Here is a 14,066-nt window from a genome sequence, read left to right as displayed (position 1 = left end):
TTCTGAATTACTTAAGACAGGAAATAATCATATGCCCTGTGGCTAATGTGGTTAAACTGAAAAAACCCTTTAGTGATGAAATGGCAGATAGATAGATAGATAGATAGATAGATAGATAGATAGATAGATAGATAGATAGATAGATAGATAGATAGACAGACACAAAGATATAAGATTATTCACATTCTTTAGGCTCAATTTATAAGGTCAAATCAATCTCATTTATGCATATCTTGGATTCCACCAGAATAATTTTTTAAAAAACGGTTTCAAAAAGTTGGCAGAAAGAGGTGGATAGGCAATTCTCATTTTCATCCATTTTCCAAAACATTCTGTCTCACTTTATTAATAAATTGGCAATGAAAATATTCTGCTTACAGCAACTTCTCCCAAAGTTTGCTTTGTTTTGTTTTTTTATGGGATTTGTACCTCATCCACATATCCCAGTTTCTAGGCTGAGAATGTAGAGCACACCTACATTTCATGGTGCCGTTTCACACGTGTGTTGGGACAATTTACCAGGTTTTGCATTTGTCCACCACTTAATCTGGCATGAAATTGCTCAGGTTTGTCAAAGCCACTGTAAAATACCTAAATCTGAGTGCCAGTTTTGAAAGGATAGCATCTTAGACTGTGTGATGACTGTGAAATTGGATGGATTCAATTAAGTTTTATTGTGTTGATCTGCACAGTGTTACAGCTTGTGCAGAGGTAATCAGAGCATGATGTGCTCTGAGTCAGTCTACTGCTGACTCCCCAAAGCACCCCATAAACATACAAACTGGGATGTGAGAAAGGAGGCACAGGAGCAGAAAGCAGCCAGCTCTCCTACCAAGACAGGCATGAGGGTAAAAATGAAGGCTCTTTCACTTTGGCTCATGGCATGTGCAGCTGTTTCTAGCGCCCTTCTCATCCACCCAGATGAAGGCAATGAAGAAGATGCAAAGCTTTTACAGGTAACTGCATTCTCCATATCTGGGATCTATTGAACCCTCTCTTTTGAGATTTATTCTGTGTGTTCCAGCTGCACAGCAGCTTGCTGCCTTTCTGAGACAATGCTGTTGCATAGAACTCTGTTGCCCGAGCTTTACTAAAGTAGGATAAATCGTACAAACTGGAAATGTCAAGTAAATAAGAGTCAGCACAATGTTGTCTGTTTCTGTTTAGCTATGGTTCTCAGGAAAACATCTGTTGTGCTCCAAAATGACAGGCATGTTTTGCCAGCAACCTACAGAAACAACATCAGTCCTAAGGTATTTATTTGTTCAAGAAACAGATCAAAATTTGAAACGAGTCACTTTTTTTTTCAGCAGAACTATCTGAATAAATTCTACACTGTTGAGCCAGATCCAAATCAACTTGGATGGAAAATAAATGCTGAATCTGCAGCTGAAAAACTTCAGAAAATGCAACAATTTTTTGGTTTGAAAGTGACGGGAAAAATGGATAATGAGACATTGGAAATGATGAAGAAACCCAGATGTGGAGTTCCCGATGTGGGTCTCTATGGCTTCACTCTGCCTGGATGGAAAAAAAACAAACTGACATACAGGTAGTATTTCAAACTTTTTGGGTTTAAATGTTAGGTTTGTGGGTGTCCAAATTTGTTATATTTAAATGTAACTTCTATAGCAATTGTTTACTGTTGGAAATACAAAAATGTTTCTCTTTCCACAGCTGTTACCTATGCATGCTCCTGAGGGGAATTTCTGAAAATCAAGCTGGGTATTTTACATTTACTGGTTCAGCCATGGTATTTTGCCTGTCATGTATCACTGCTGACAAATATTCTGTAAGCCAAGCAGAAACATCAATTGCACCCTGTACAAGCCTCATTATCTTTAAAATTTGTTGAGATAACAGTGGAGAAGTCACATGGAAATCTGAGGAGGTAACTTTCCTCATGCTCTAGCGACAACCTCCTGGCTGAGGCCCATTTTAAGAAAAAAATTATAATGTGTGCACAACCGTTTATACAAAAAACACATATTGGACAGTTATCCCATGCCCAAACGCACTCAATTTTCACATATCAAACTCACTCAGCCCAATATGAATCTTGGGAACTATTTGTTTACAGGTTACATTGTTTCTTATATTTTCTGTTCATCTTCCTAAACCTATTAGGGATTTAGTTTTTTCTGCAAATACTAAATATTGTATTTGAATTCTCATAACTGTAGACTTGTGAACTACACACCAGATATGAGCAAGGAGGATGTGGATAAAGCAATTGAGAAGGCATTTGAAGTGTGGAGTGCTGTCACCCCGCTGGCTTTCACTCGCATTCATAAGGGAATAGCAGATATAATGATTGCTTTTGGGACCAGAGGTAATACAAAAACTGCATACGATGATAAAACTAATTAATAGATTTTTCAATAGTTGTGACCTAAGCTTGGTATTGTATCCCCTTCATATTGTTTAGCTCATGGACATTGCCCTCGCTATTTTGATGGCCCCCTTGGAGTTCTTGCTCATGCCTTTCCACCTGGCAGTGGTTTAGGTGGTGATGTGCACTTTGATGAGGATGAAGACTGGACCACAAGCTCAGCTGGTAGGTTCAAAAAAGGTTTATTAAGTGTTATGCAGATGAATAAATGCTGTTCTGATTTTATTTAAGTGAAGGAAGAGACTGAGACAAAACACTGCTCCAGAAGAGCAGATTGAAGCTATTACAGGCCAGTCTCCAACTGAGACACTTGCAATGATGTAGACAAACTCAGCTTGATTTACTTTAGTCCTTATTTAGCTCTGATAAAAATACCAACAGAACAATCCTTTCCAGGCAGGAATACCACAGACACAGCCCCTCTAACCAGGGGGTTGGTGGTGGCCCAGAGTTTCACAACCCTTCATGAAAGCTTTCTCTTTTTCCTCTCCTGGTGCACACCAGGCTTGAAACTACCTTGTGCTTTGCAGCAGTCTTTGAGGAACATCCCCACCCCCTAAAAACCAATACAGTGATAAGGAAGAGTCTTCACTAAAAACTCCAGGGTAGATCCAACAATAGGCAGTAGAGAGAGGAGCACTGCTTGGGACACATCTGCTCCTCTGCTCACCTCTGGCCATACAGCACATACTGCCTCAGACTGGTGAGTCACTACACCCTGACACTGACCTCTGGTACTCCAGATCCCCTCCTCATCCACTTTCTGGGATGGAAAGCTGCAATAAGAGAACTGAGGTCAGCTACAGCAAGGAGCTATGGAACAGAAAGGCGCTGTAAAACCATTGCACAAGGAGGAAGGAGAGTGTGGGTTTATTGTGGTGGAAAAAAAGAGATGGATAAGGGCTGGACATGTCCCATGATTAAATGCAATGTTTTCCCCATACTGGGACTGAATGGGTCAACCCCAGTTTTTCTGCTGTTCCTCAGCAGCACAGCTCCAGCAGCCAGATGTTGCAGAACTCACAGAACTTGGAAGACTAGAGAGAGGGGAGGACTGACTGGAAATATGTGTGGAAAAAATTAGGCTTTATTTTGTTTGGGTTTTTGAGAAATGAATGGCTTGGCTTCAGCCAGACTTTCTTGGGCAATCGATGACCAGTCCTCTCCTTTGCCACAGACTTGTGATCTTCATTAAATCTGTTGGCATTTCTGGATCTTGGTCTGCAGGGCAGATGATCATTCTTCCCTAATTCAGAAAGGTGTGTTACTGGGACAGATGCATGTTGAAGGAAATTCCGTTTTTATTTATTTATTGTGTTAACATATTTCACTGGGAATAATCATGCAGAAGCATAATATTTTTAAAATGTTTTTTTTTTTACAAATGTCCAAAGAAACCATATGCTTTAAAGTCCCAGTTGTAGAAAGGTAAAGTGTTCGGCTAACATTTTATCTTTCCTTGTCTATGCATGATCTCACCTTTCTTTCTCAGGTTTGTAGGAGGGACAGTGACACACAGGGTGACACTTTGATATCTGCAGTGATCACAGAGCGTGTCCTCCTGCCTTGCCCTGGAGAGCTATTAGTTTGATCTGACTCATTATCTAATCTGTTCTACCTCAGCCAGGAAACCCTGCCAGGACATTCCAAAGAGCTGCACCCACACTCACCCCCAGATATCTACTCATGACACACACACACTTTCAGTAGCAAACAGAAAGCAAGAGGGTCAAAAGTCTCTCCCTTCTAGTGGGGAGGACCACAATCTTGTCCTACACAAAAATATATTCTCATAGATGCATTTCCTAGTGAACATCAATATATTGTATGAAAACTGCCAATGAGCAATAAACCAGCTGTGATTGTATCAGCCATTTACTGATTAAAATTTGACTGATCTCTTCTCTCCTTTCTATCCATTTCTTAAGGGTTCAACTTGTTCCTTGTTGCTGCTCATGAGTTTGGCCATGCCCTGGGTCTCTCCCACTCTAATGATCAGAGGGCTCTCATGTACCCCAACTATGCCTACATCAGCCCCAGTGAATTTCCCCTTTCTCCAGATGATATAAATGGCATTCAGTCCATTTACGGTGAGTAAAATCCATGGTCTTAAAAAGAAAAAAAGGTAAGCAGGGGAGAAATAATCTCTTTATAAGCTCCTTCACAAAGTTTCACCATAAACTTAATCATATTGGCATAATATATTCTTAAAAAGCAAGGTGTGGAAACCTTAATATTTCTACAACTTGATGTATTCTTTCCAAAATGTCTCCCTCAGGATCCCCACCAAATGCCCCAGATAAAAGGCCAACTAGCCCTACCTCACCTAAAGTCTGTGGCTCCCAGATGTCTTTCGATGCTATAACTACACTCCGACAGGAAGTCATTTTTCTAAAGGGCAGGTAAATGCTGATATGACATTTGTCTGTATGGGCTTTAATTTTTCCTAATTTATACAAAGACTGAATACTTTTGTGGTTCACATGTTTACAGGATTTACAATTAATGGAAATAGAAGTTTTAGTAGGTATTAGCTACATTAATATTTTCACAGGATCCCCTGAAAAAAATGTTTCATTTTTTTCCAGAAGGCACCTCAATCCCAATGAGATCTTGTTCCCAAGTATATAGATGGTTACAATGAGTAGTGACTAGACTTAATAATGCAAATATTTCCTGAAAATTTCATAAAGGTTTGGGAGGTAGCTCAAAGATCATCTAGTTCCAAGCAGGGACACTTCCACCTAGATCAGGTTGTTCAGAGCCCCATCCAACCTGGGCTTGAACATTTAATGAAGTGTTTAATTAATTTTACTTATCTAAGAAACTAGCTAACTAAGAAATAAATATGTTTGACAATACAGTTGAGCCCATCTCTCCTCCAATCATCTCTGCAAGTGCAAAATAATCCAGGGAATTCATCTGCTGAAGAGATTCCAGAAAGTCCTACCTGGGCTCCTATAACCCTCTTACTGTACAGTACAGGAATAACCTAAAATGTTCAGTTTCTTTTAACTGATCCTATTTATCAATCAGTATAAATGACATGCCAGAAGGAAGATAGAATAAAAAAAAACAAACAGTTTCCAACACAAGGAGTTATTTCCTTTCTGACACATCAAGCCAGATAGCTCTATTGACAAGAAAGAGCTTGTAAGCCACAATGTTGCTCACATTCTTTTACACATATAGAAGTTTCTGTGGTTTGTTAGTACTACAAAACCTGTTTTGTATTTAAATCAGGCACTTATGGCGGGTGTACCCTGATAACTCAGAAGCTGAACGTGAATTAATTTCTGCCTTCTGGCCAAATCTGACTCCTGGTATTGAAGCTGCATATGAGAATACAAAAGATCAAATCCTAATTTTCAAAGGTGAAGTATGAGATTTTCTTTAACTTTTTCCCTAATTAATTATGTGTGAAGAAGGAATGTGTGCATAAAATCCACTTTCCAAATAAATAAAATAAAAACACGGAACATTTCATCTAATTTTCCTACAACCTACAATAAAGGAGGGCATTTTATCATTTACTGCCTGCAAATGAGTGGTGAAACTAAATATTTTGATTTCTCTTCACAGGCAACAAATTCTGGGTTATCAGTGGATATCAGGTGTTGCTTGGTTATCCAAAGAATATTGACACACTGGGCTTCCCTAAAGGTGTCAAGAAAGTTGATGCAGCTGTTTGTAATAAAAATACGGGGAAGACAGACTTTTTCATAGGTGACAAGTACTGGAGGTAAGAATTGATAAATGTTTTCCTATTAATGACTCCAATACAATCTGGGTAAAAAATTAGTGTCTATGTGATAAAAGAGAAACTAGACCTATTAGGTAATTGTATGTAACTAGTAATCGTCCTTTTCATAGAAGTGTTACTGTGGCTCCTCCATAGGCAGAAGAGCATAGCCTTGTCTTTTGAAAGCTTAAGGGTGTCCTGAAGCAGGCATCCAAAACATGGATGTGTTTTGATACATTATGCCTGGAAGCTGAAAAAACCCCAGCATTTAGAGAACTTTCACAAATAAAAAAATGTCTCTAAAAATTAAAGATCAAAGCTAACCTACCTCAGCAGAAGGCTGGGTGTGATGGCCTGTGCAATATTTCTCTGATTTTAGAAAGGACCTGGGTTATTTCATCCCTTTCAGAAAAAGGAAAGTGAGAGCTCCCTTCCTGTCTTTGGCTTTTAGACATGCTCCTTCTAAATTCTGTTTCCAAACTGTCATGAATGAGTTCTGATACCCAAAGAGCAGGCAGGTAAAGTAAAGAAGTCCATTTAGGGAAGCTGAAAGATTCTTTCTGTGTGCAGGGGCAGTTGCAAAAAGGGTATTCCTCAGGCAACCAGGGCAAGCGTGGGTCACACAGATTTTATTGTGACTAATTGTGGGGTTCCTCAGGGATACATAAAATGTCAGCTGGACTTTGAGATTCCTGTGGCTTCCTGTTTTATAGTTTTGATTTATTTGGGTAGAGTATTTACAGTATCATGGATTGTTGTCCTACTGCCTTGGTCACAAGACAATAGCATGCAAGAAAACTACAACGACGCATTTCTTACCTAGTAACTCATTCTCTCAGCTCATGTGCCCATGAAAAATATTTCTTGTATCCAAGGAGAAGTAAAACAAAGGCTTTGTTTACATGGGGCTTTTTTTCCCCCCCCTGAAACGGTTCCTCAAATCTGGAAGAGCATTTTAGGTTCTCCTTTCAACTCCCTTAATCTAGCCCCATCTCATAAAAATTGCCCTGGCTCAGTAAGAAAGAACTTGATTGCATTAGAAATAAACCAGCTTCATCGCCTCCATCTAGATCTGTCAGCTAGTAGTGGACTATGTACAATATCTTATCCAAGTCTGAGAGGAGGAGTCAAAATTCATTCCATAAATATGTGCTCTAGCAGGAATGAATCTGTTCAATTCATGCACTCTCTGTCACACTGTTATCACAAGACAGAGTAAATCCCTTCCCTGGAGTAAAAAATGTGGGTCTTCCTTCAATTTTTCTCACTTAGGATGCTTCTTTGGAGCTGCACCTGCCTTTATCAGCAAACATTAAACCATCTCATGGAAAACACAATGGCCAGCATCCTGCAGCCATTTGTGGAAGTAAATAACACAATTTTGTCTTGCAACCCCAGTGGAACCAACTGAATTGCAGATGGTGGACACCTTTTAAAAACTGCTTAACTCTGTGCAGAATTGAAGTCTAAACTCTGGAAAATTTCATGTCTCCCTTCATATGATTTAGGTTTGATGAAAACAGCCAATCCATGGAGAAGGGTTATCCTAGACTGACAGTCGATGAATTTCCAGGAATTAGTCAGAGGGTTGATGCTGTTTTTCAACAGAAAGGTAAATGAAATGAGCTTTTAAGTAAAATCAGTTTAGTTGTAATGATCTTAAGTTCTGAAGTTATGATTAATGTCATTACTGCTGCATCCTGCAAAGGACAGAAATTAAGACATGCTCTCCTGTGTGTACGAAGGGGATTTTTTCAAAATGACACTATTTCTTGTACCCATAACATAATGCTTTACTTTTTCATTTCCAGGATTATTCTACTTCTTCCATGGATCAAAACAGTGGGAGTTTGACCCTATTGCTAAAAAAGTTATCAGAGAAATGAAGAGTAACAGCTGGTTTAACTGTTAATATCATTAAGCTTTCCTACATTCAGCAAAAGACAATAAATACCATTGCAGAGATCTCAGAAGCTGTTTGTATGTACACTGCTCTACAGAATAGGCAACAGGACTAGTTTTCATGAATGCTTATCATGTATTTTAATAAATTAACATGTTAGCTCAAATTTTATTTTGACTAGAACAAGATTAGAAAAAAATTGCATTTTTCCCGTAAGTGGAAATTGTACAAAATAATTTATTATTTTATTCTCCAGATGGTTTGGGAATTTTTTATATAATATTATGGCAATAAACACTTTTAGGTTGATGGCACCTGTTTTCTACTTCATCTGTTGAAGGCATTGCACATTTCTGAGGTGTGAAAGCTGCAGGCTAACATGCTAATACCCCTCCAGCATATGTTTGTACTTTGTCTCCTTCCTCTGCAAAGAGAAAGCTTCTTTTCTCTCCATCTGCAAGACACGGGCTTTCATTAGTCACTTGCTTTTCTGCATTCTGCAGAAGATGCATTTTCCTGCATCTTGTCCTGCTCTTCTTTGGCTGTTGCAACCTTGCCCCTTTCACATCACAACACTACTTTGCCACCAAAATCACCCTGAAGTCCCAATGTCTAAATAAATTATCTCACCTGATAATCGACCTGATCAGTCTTTATAGCATAAGAATTGCCATTTCATCAGTGCCCACTTTTTCTGAAGTTATGAATTGCGTCCTTCACAAATCAGCCCTGCCCGGTTGAAGAATAGATTCAATTACCATGCCATGGAGCACAACCTTTACTCTGCTGACACAAACCATGCGCTTCACATACATCTGAAATTTACTGAATGTTTGCCATGCAGACTCCTCACAAAATCAGACCAAATCTATAGAGCCACATCATATCCTCTCCAGGTATTTCTTTCCCCAGCTCTCACATATTTGTCTCTTTTACACACCTCTTACATGCTTTAGCAAAATGCTTCATTTTGCTATGTATTTTTTATAGCAAAGCAATGACCCCAGCATGTACCTAGCCCACCTGATTTGCTGTAAACTGCAGCAGTACCACCGTGTTGCTGCTATTGCTGTGAGAAACACACTGGCTTTGGTCCCACGAGGAAATCAAAGTAAAGGATCAAATGTGATGTTTCACTAATCTACAAGTCTAATCCTGGTGAATACCATCACCATTTAGATACCTAAGAAAATTGAAGGCTAAAGTGGGTTGGCATAGTAGACATAATGGATATAGTAGGAATTTGACAGAGATTTATCTGGCTGCTTTAGCATTCTGTCTAGATATATGAGTTAAACTGAACTGAAAGAAGAGGAAGAAATTTTTCACAATGTTACTCATCTCATCTCATCTCACTCAAAGACTATGCTGAGATAAAACAGTGTCTTCAGCCTCCAGAGAAATCATCTCTTTGCAGAGGAAGGCTACCCAACTAGCTTAGAGTATCTAACTTTCAGATAGATATGGCTGGGTGGAATTAATTGTATCTTTTATGGGTATCTTTCAGTTTTCATTCAGAATAGGACATCCTACATTTCTCCTCTATGATGTTTGCTTTTTTGATAAATTATCATCACAAGTAAGTGATAAATTTGTCTGAAGGCGCCTGCTTGCACTTCCACTGAGGAATGCTTGTGATATCCCACACAAAAAGAACAGAACATGATGGAGGTAGGTGGGACAGAGACAATTTGTTACCTATTTCTGTATTTTTAGGCTCCTTAAACGCCAGCATTCAATTAAATTGATGGCTGTGTATTAGAAAGCATAGTTTAACAGCACAGTCACAGAAGCTGCCAAGTTACACCCAAGTGTTTATACTCAGAGGCAAGATTACTCTTTCACACACAGTCTGTTCAGTGTGTAATGTGATTGTGATTTTAACCTCAAGAAATGTTTAATCATTGAGTCATACAGGAGATTATTCAGTTCTTTGCAACACATAGGCAAGTTCCGCTGTCTTCAGCTATATAAATGAACATCATAGTTACTTTGTGCTCCCTCTTCTCTCAGATGAAACATTATTTCATATTTAATATAAATCCCTGGTCTTAAGGCAAGTTAATCTTTAACAGTGAAATGCAGTGAATTAAGTTTGATGACTGGAAGCTCTGGCATTCTGTTAAACCGGTGTGGAGTTCACGTTCGCAGGTAATCTGTGAAAATCAATAAATCAATAAATCAAAAAGTATTGCTTTTCCTTTATTTGCAAAGAAGGCCTAAAAAGTCATTCCCAACACAGAAAGACATGACTTCAGATTAGTAGTAACGTCTTGGTCACTCAATTTTCCTTCTCTGATTGTCATTTCATTGGAAGAGTAGGAACCACAATAGGAGTGTCAGAACAGAAAAGTAATTGCTGGTGGTCCTATCCTTCCATCTCTGACAGGAGCCTGGACAGCATGGGATTGTGTCTTGGACCTCACCATATCGTCCCACAGCCCTAAGGAGTTCCCAATACCTGTCCCCCTCTCTTATGCCTCCTATAACTCCTCATAATGCACGTCCCTATACCATATTTAGGTATCTAGCTGGGTGATGCTGTGTAGTTACCCTGGGCTGACCAGCCACTGGCCCCACAGCCCAGCCGAGGGATGAATTATCTGTCTTCCCATCAACAGGGCTTTTTCTCTTCTAGTCAGCTGCTATTTTCCATAAAACCAGTATGAACTGTGGAATTTCAGTTTGGCTTGGAAAAGTTGGCCAGTACCTCCAGTTGCTGTGAGACCAGCTGGACACACAGACACAAAAAATCCAGAATACAATGCAGTTAAGCTGAAATAATTTTCTCAGTGCTTTTACTAAACATTCTGCTTGCTTTCCACTACAGATTTCCATTCAGTTTTATAATATTGTATTCCTCCTACTGTTGACAAGAGGAGCTTGAGAAGGCAGACAAGGAAAGATGGAAATGACATATAAAACCAAGCAGGCTGCTAATTTGCGTTTGTCTTTCCAGTTGTTTCATGTCACTAAGACAAATGGCCATTTGCTTCTCATCCAATTGCTGTTTTTCAACAGCAGTTTTTCAAATTAATCATAAGATCCTAGAATGATGAGACTGAACTGAAATGAGGAAATAACACATCGTAATGTAATGCATTATTGAGGCCCACAAACTGCAACATTCCTTATAGATTGTCCTGAAAAGTCCTGCTCACTTCTTTGGCTACAGGAACTCGATTTCCTGACACTGGAATGGGAGTGTTTCAGCTAACAGAGTGGGGCAGGAGCTGTATAAATACTCACTAGAGCAGAGTTGAAAAGCCACATCATTCCTTTTCAAATGAGCAATTCTTCCCTGTGATTCCAGGTGACAGGCACATACCCCAAAAGCCTTGAGAAAACTGATACCGAATTCTTTTGAGGGTTTGGTAGCTTAAAGGAAGAAAAAAGACAAGCATGGGAGCTAACATATAAATAAAGAACTTATTACCTGTCTGTACATAACCATTCCTCCCTGCACTTGCTCTTACCTGTTGCAAATTGCCTAAATCCCAGTAACAGGAAAGGAAGGTGCAAGGCTGTGTTTGAGTGCTGCTTGCCAACTTGCTCTTTGAACAGCTTGTGAAGTTTGAACCCATCAGATATGCCAGAGCCATACCCAAAGCAGAGAGCTGAAACCCAGCACAGACATTGCAGGTGCTCAAACAGGACACCAACAGGAAATGCTGATGAGTGGCACAGTGTAGATGGGGAGCCTGGCCAAAACAGGGAGAGCTCTTTTCTGAGGTCTACACACACAACAGGCAGAGAACCTTGCAGAGTGAACACTTTTAATGAGAGCCATCTCAGTGATCTTACTGAGTATACCTTGCACATGTACTTTGAAGACAGATCTAGAGGTTTGAGATGTGGGTTCTGTGGTTCTGACTGTAAATCAGACTTTTCCATGGTCTGTCTGCATTCATTGATTAAATCAACTTGACATAAGGGATATCTGTTGGATTTTTCCTCAGGCATCTCAGGCTCCATGTGTTTTTATGGTCTGCAAGCACTCTATCTTGCTAACTTTAGGTGAGTTAGTAGACACAGATCCATAGATCCATGTGTGTGTTTGTGATGTCCTTAAAGTGCCTTGTCCCCATATGGATGCATGTGGATCTGTGCAGGCTCTGTGGGGCTCTGCAGCCTGCAGGGGCTAAAGGAGCAGGGAAGGTGTGGAAATGCCTTCTCTATATGATAGGAACAAATGCTGCTGGTGGAACCAAGGGCCATACAACCTCCACATTAATGGGCAGCACAAGGCTCCAAATTATCAGATAAAAATGCAACCCAGGCTCCTAAGGACTAGATCTGGGGTGGGTAGCTCAGCCTCTGGATCTATGTGGGCTGTCTGTTTGACCTTGGACTGATGAAGATGGTGATTACTTCTGGAGCATTTGCTGCAAGTAAGGGAGGTTGCACAGGCTCTCAGAGAAAATGCTGCTTCTTGCAGCAGATTGGAGTTCTGAACTTCACCTTGGCGAGCACAGCCTGACAGCACCCACGGACACAGCCCGCAGGGACCTGCCAGCACTGCCCACTGTCCCTGCTTCGGGGTGCCCTGCTCTGGGAGTGGGGCTTCACCGCTCTGCCCCAAGGTCACAGCTGCCACCCAGAGCTCACATCAGCAATCCCGCGGTCACAGGAGCCACCCGGTGGTTACAGCTGGCAAGCGAAAGTCACAGCTGTCACCACGTACAGGATGTCACCCAGAGCCCGCAGCTGCCACCCCGCGGTCACCGCTGCCACCTAGCGCTCACAGCTGGCACCCCGCGCTCACATCTGGCACGGTGCAGTCGCATCTGGCACGGTGCAGTCACATCTGGCACACTGCACTCACATCTGGCACGGCGCAGTCACATCTGGCACGGTGCAGTCACATCTGGCACACTGCACTCACATCTGGCACGGTGCACTCACATCTGGCACGGTGCACTCACATCTGGCACGGGGCACTCACATCTGGCACCCTGTGCTCACAGCCACCCCAGCATCTGCTCCAAGGTGGCCCCCAACAGCTCTGGTCCTCAGATGCTTAATTTCAGTTGTGTGGTTACTCAGCTCATGATTTTCTAAATAAAAGTTTGCATAAAGGTATTTCATACAGAGAAAAGTATGCAATGAGAAGCACTTAGATAAATAAAAGTACCCAGAGGGTACTAGGAACTATGTTCTGAAGGACTGAGCCCCCTAAATTATCAGCAGCTGTTATAGGAACTGGTAAAAGCTGTTTTGCCCTAGACTGAAAGAGTTACAGTGGTTAGGATGAAAAATTGACACTTAAAAATGCAGGTGTTTTTAAAAAATAATACTTACAGACATATGAGAAGTGTTGTCATTAAACAGAACAACTTGATAATCAAGATGAAAAATACATCGTTTACAAAAAGCAGTGAAAAGCATTTTTCAAATGTGTGTGTATGCATACAATACAAATATATATACATATATTACCTCTAGCTATGTTTCAGGCTATCATTACTCTTATAACTACTGGTTTTGATTTTCACCAAAGATTATAGATTATATGATTTACACAATAAATATATGAACTCTTTAAATCATGATGCAATTTCTAGTTTGGTTATAATTTTCCAAGCAGCTGAACAATGCATTTAACACTTCATACTACTGTAAACAGGATTACTGTGAACAGATCAGGCTTTTGGTGTAAAATAAATAAACTCAGTGTAAGGAAGTAAGGAAAATTTACACTGGCCTTAGGAAGAGACCAAACAGGTACAGGTGTGTTCTGGAGCAAAATTCTGTTTGTTTATGGAGGCGTCCAGAGTATGGAAGGAAAATGGCTGTAAGTAAAGATGTGTTTTTGATTTCTAAGTGTGATAAAATCTTTCCTCATTTCCAGGAACACAGTGCAGCCTGTGTACATCACAAGCCAGAGGACAGGATTTAATTAGAGAAGAAGGTGCTGATTCAGCAAAGCCTTCAAGCTCATGCCAAAATTCCAATTTGTGTTTAAGTAATACCACTTTTGAAATCTTTTGTGCAGTAATGGGACATCTGTGCTCATTAAGACCATGGAA

At 40.3% G+C, this 14,066-nt stretch overlaps 1 protein-coding gene across 1 annotated transcript; it reads left to right on the top strand.

Annotated features, from left to right (window-relative positions):
• Positions 1–854: 854 nt before the first annotated feature.
• Positions 855–8,345, top strand: LOC306806596 (matrix metalloproteinase-27-like; the record flags this gene model as incomplete). Its single annotated transcript, XM_079315465.1, has 10 exons — positions 855–956; positions 1,314–1,552; positions 2,184–2,332; positions 2,429–2,557; positions 4,321–4,482; positions 4,671–4,794; positions 5,636–5,766; positions 5,975–6,134; positions 7,643–7,746; positions 7,946–8,345. 10 exons carry the CDS (start codon positions 855–857, stop codon positions 8,044–8,046), a joined length of 1,401 nt encoding a protein of 466 aa, XP_079171591.1. The 3' UTR covers positions 8,047–8,345.
• Positions 8,346–14,066: the final 5,721 nt, after the last annotated feature.

Source organism: Erithacus rubecula, assembly GCF_903797595.1.
Source record: "Erithacus rubecula genome assembly, chromosome: 1".
In the NCBI taxonomy this organism is placed as follows: domain Eukaryota; kingdom Metazoa; phylum Chordata; class Aves; order Passeriformes; family Muscicapidae; genus Erithacus; species Erithacus rubecula.
Note: the sequence above shows the minus strand (reverse complement) of the source record. Positions and strands in the feature narration are given on the sequence as shown.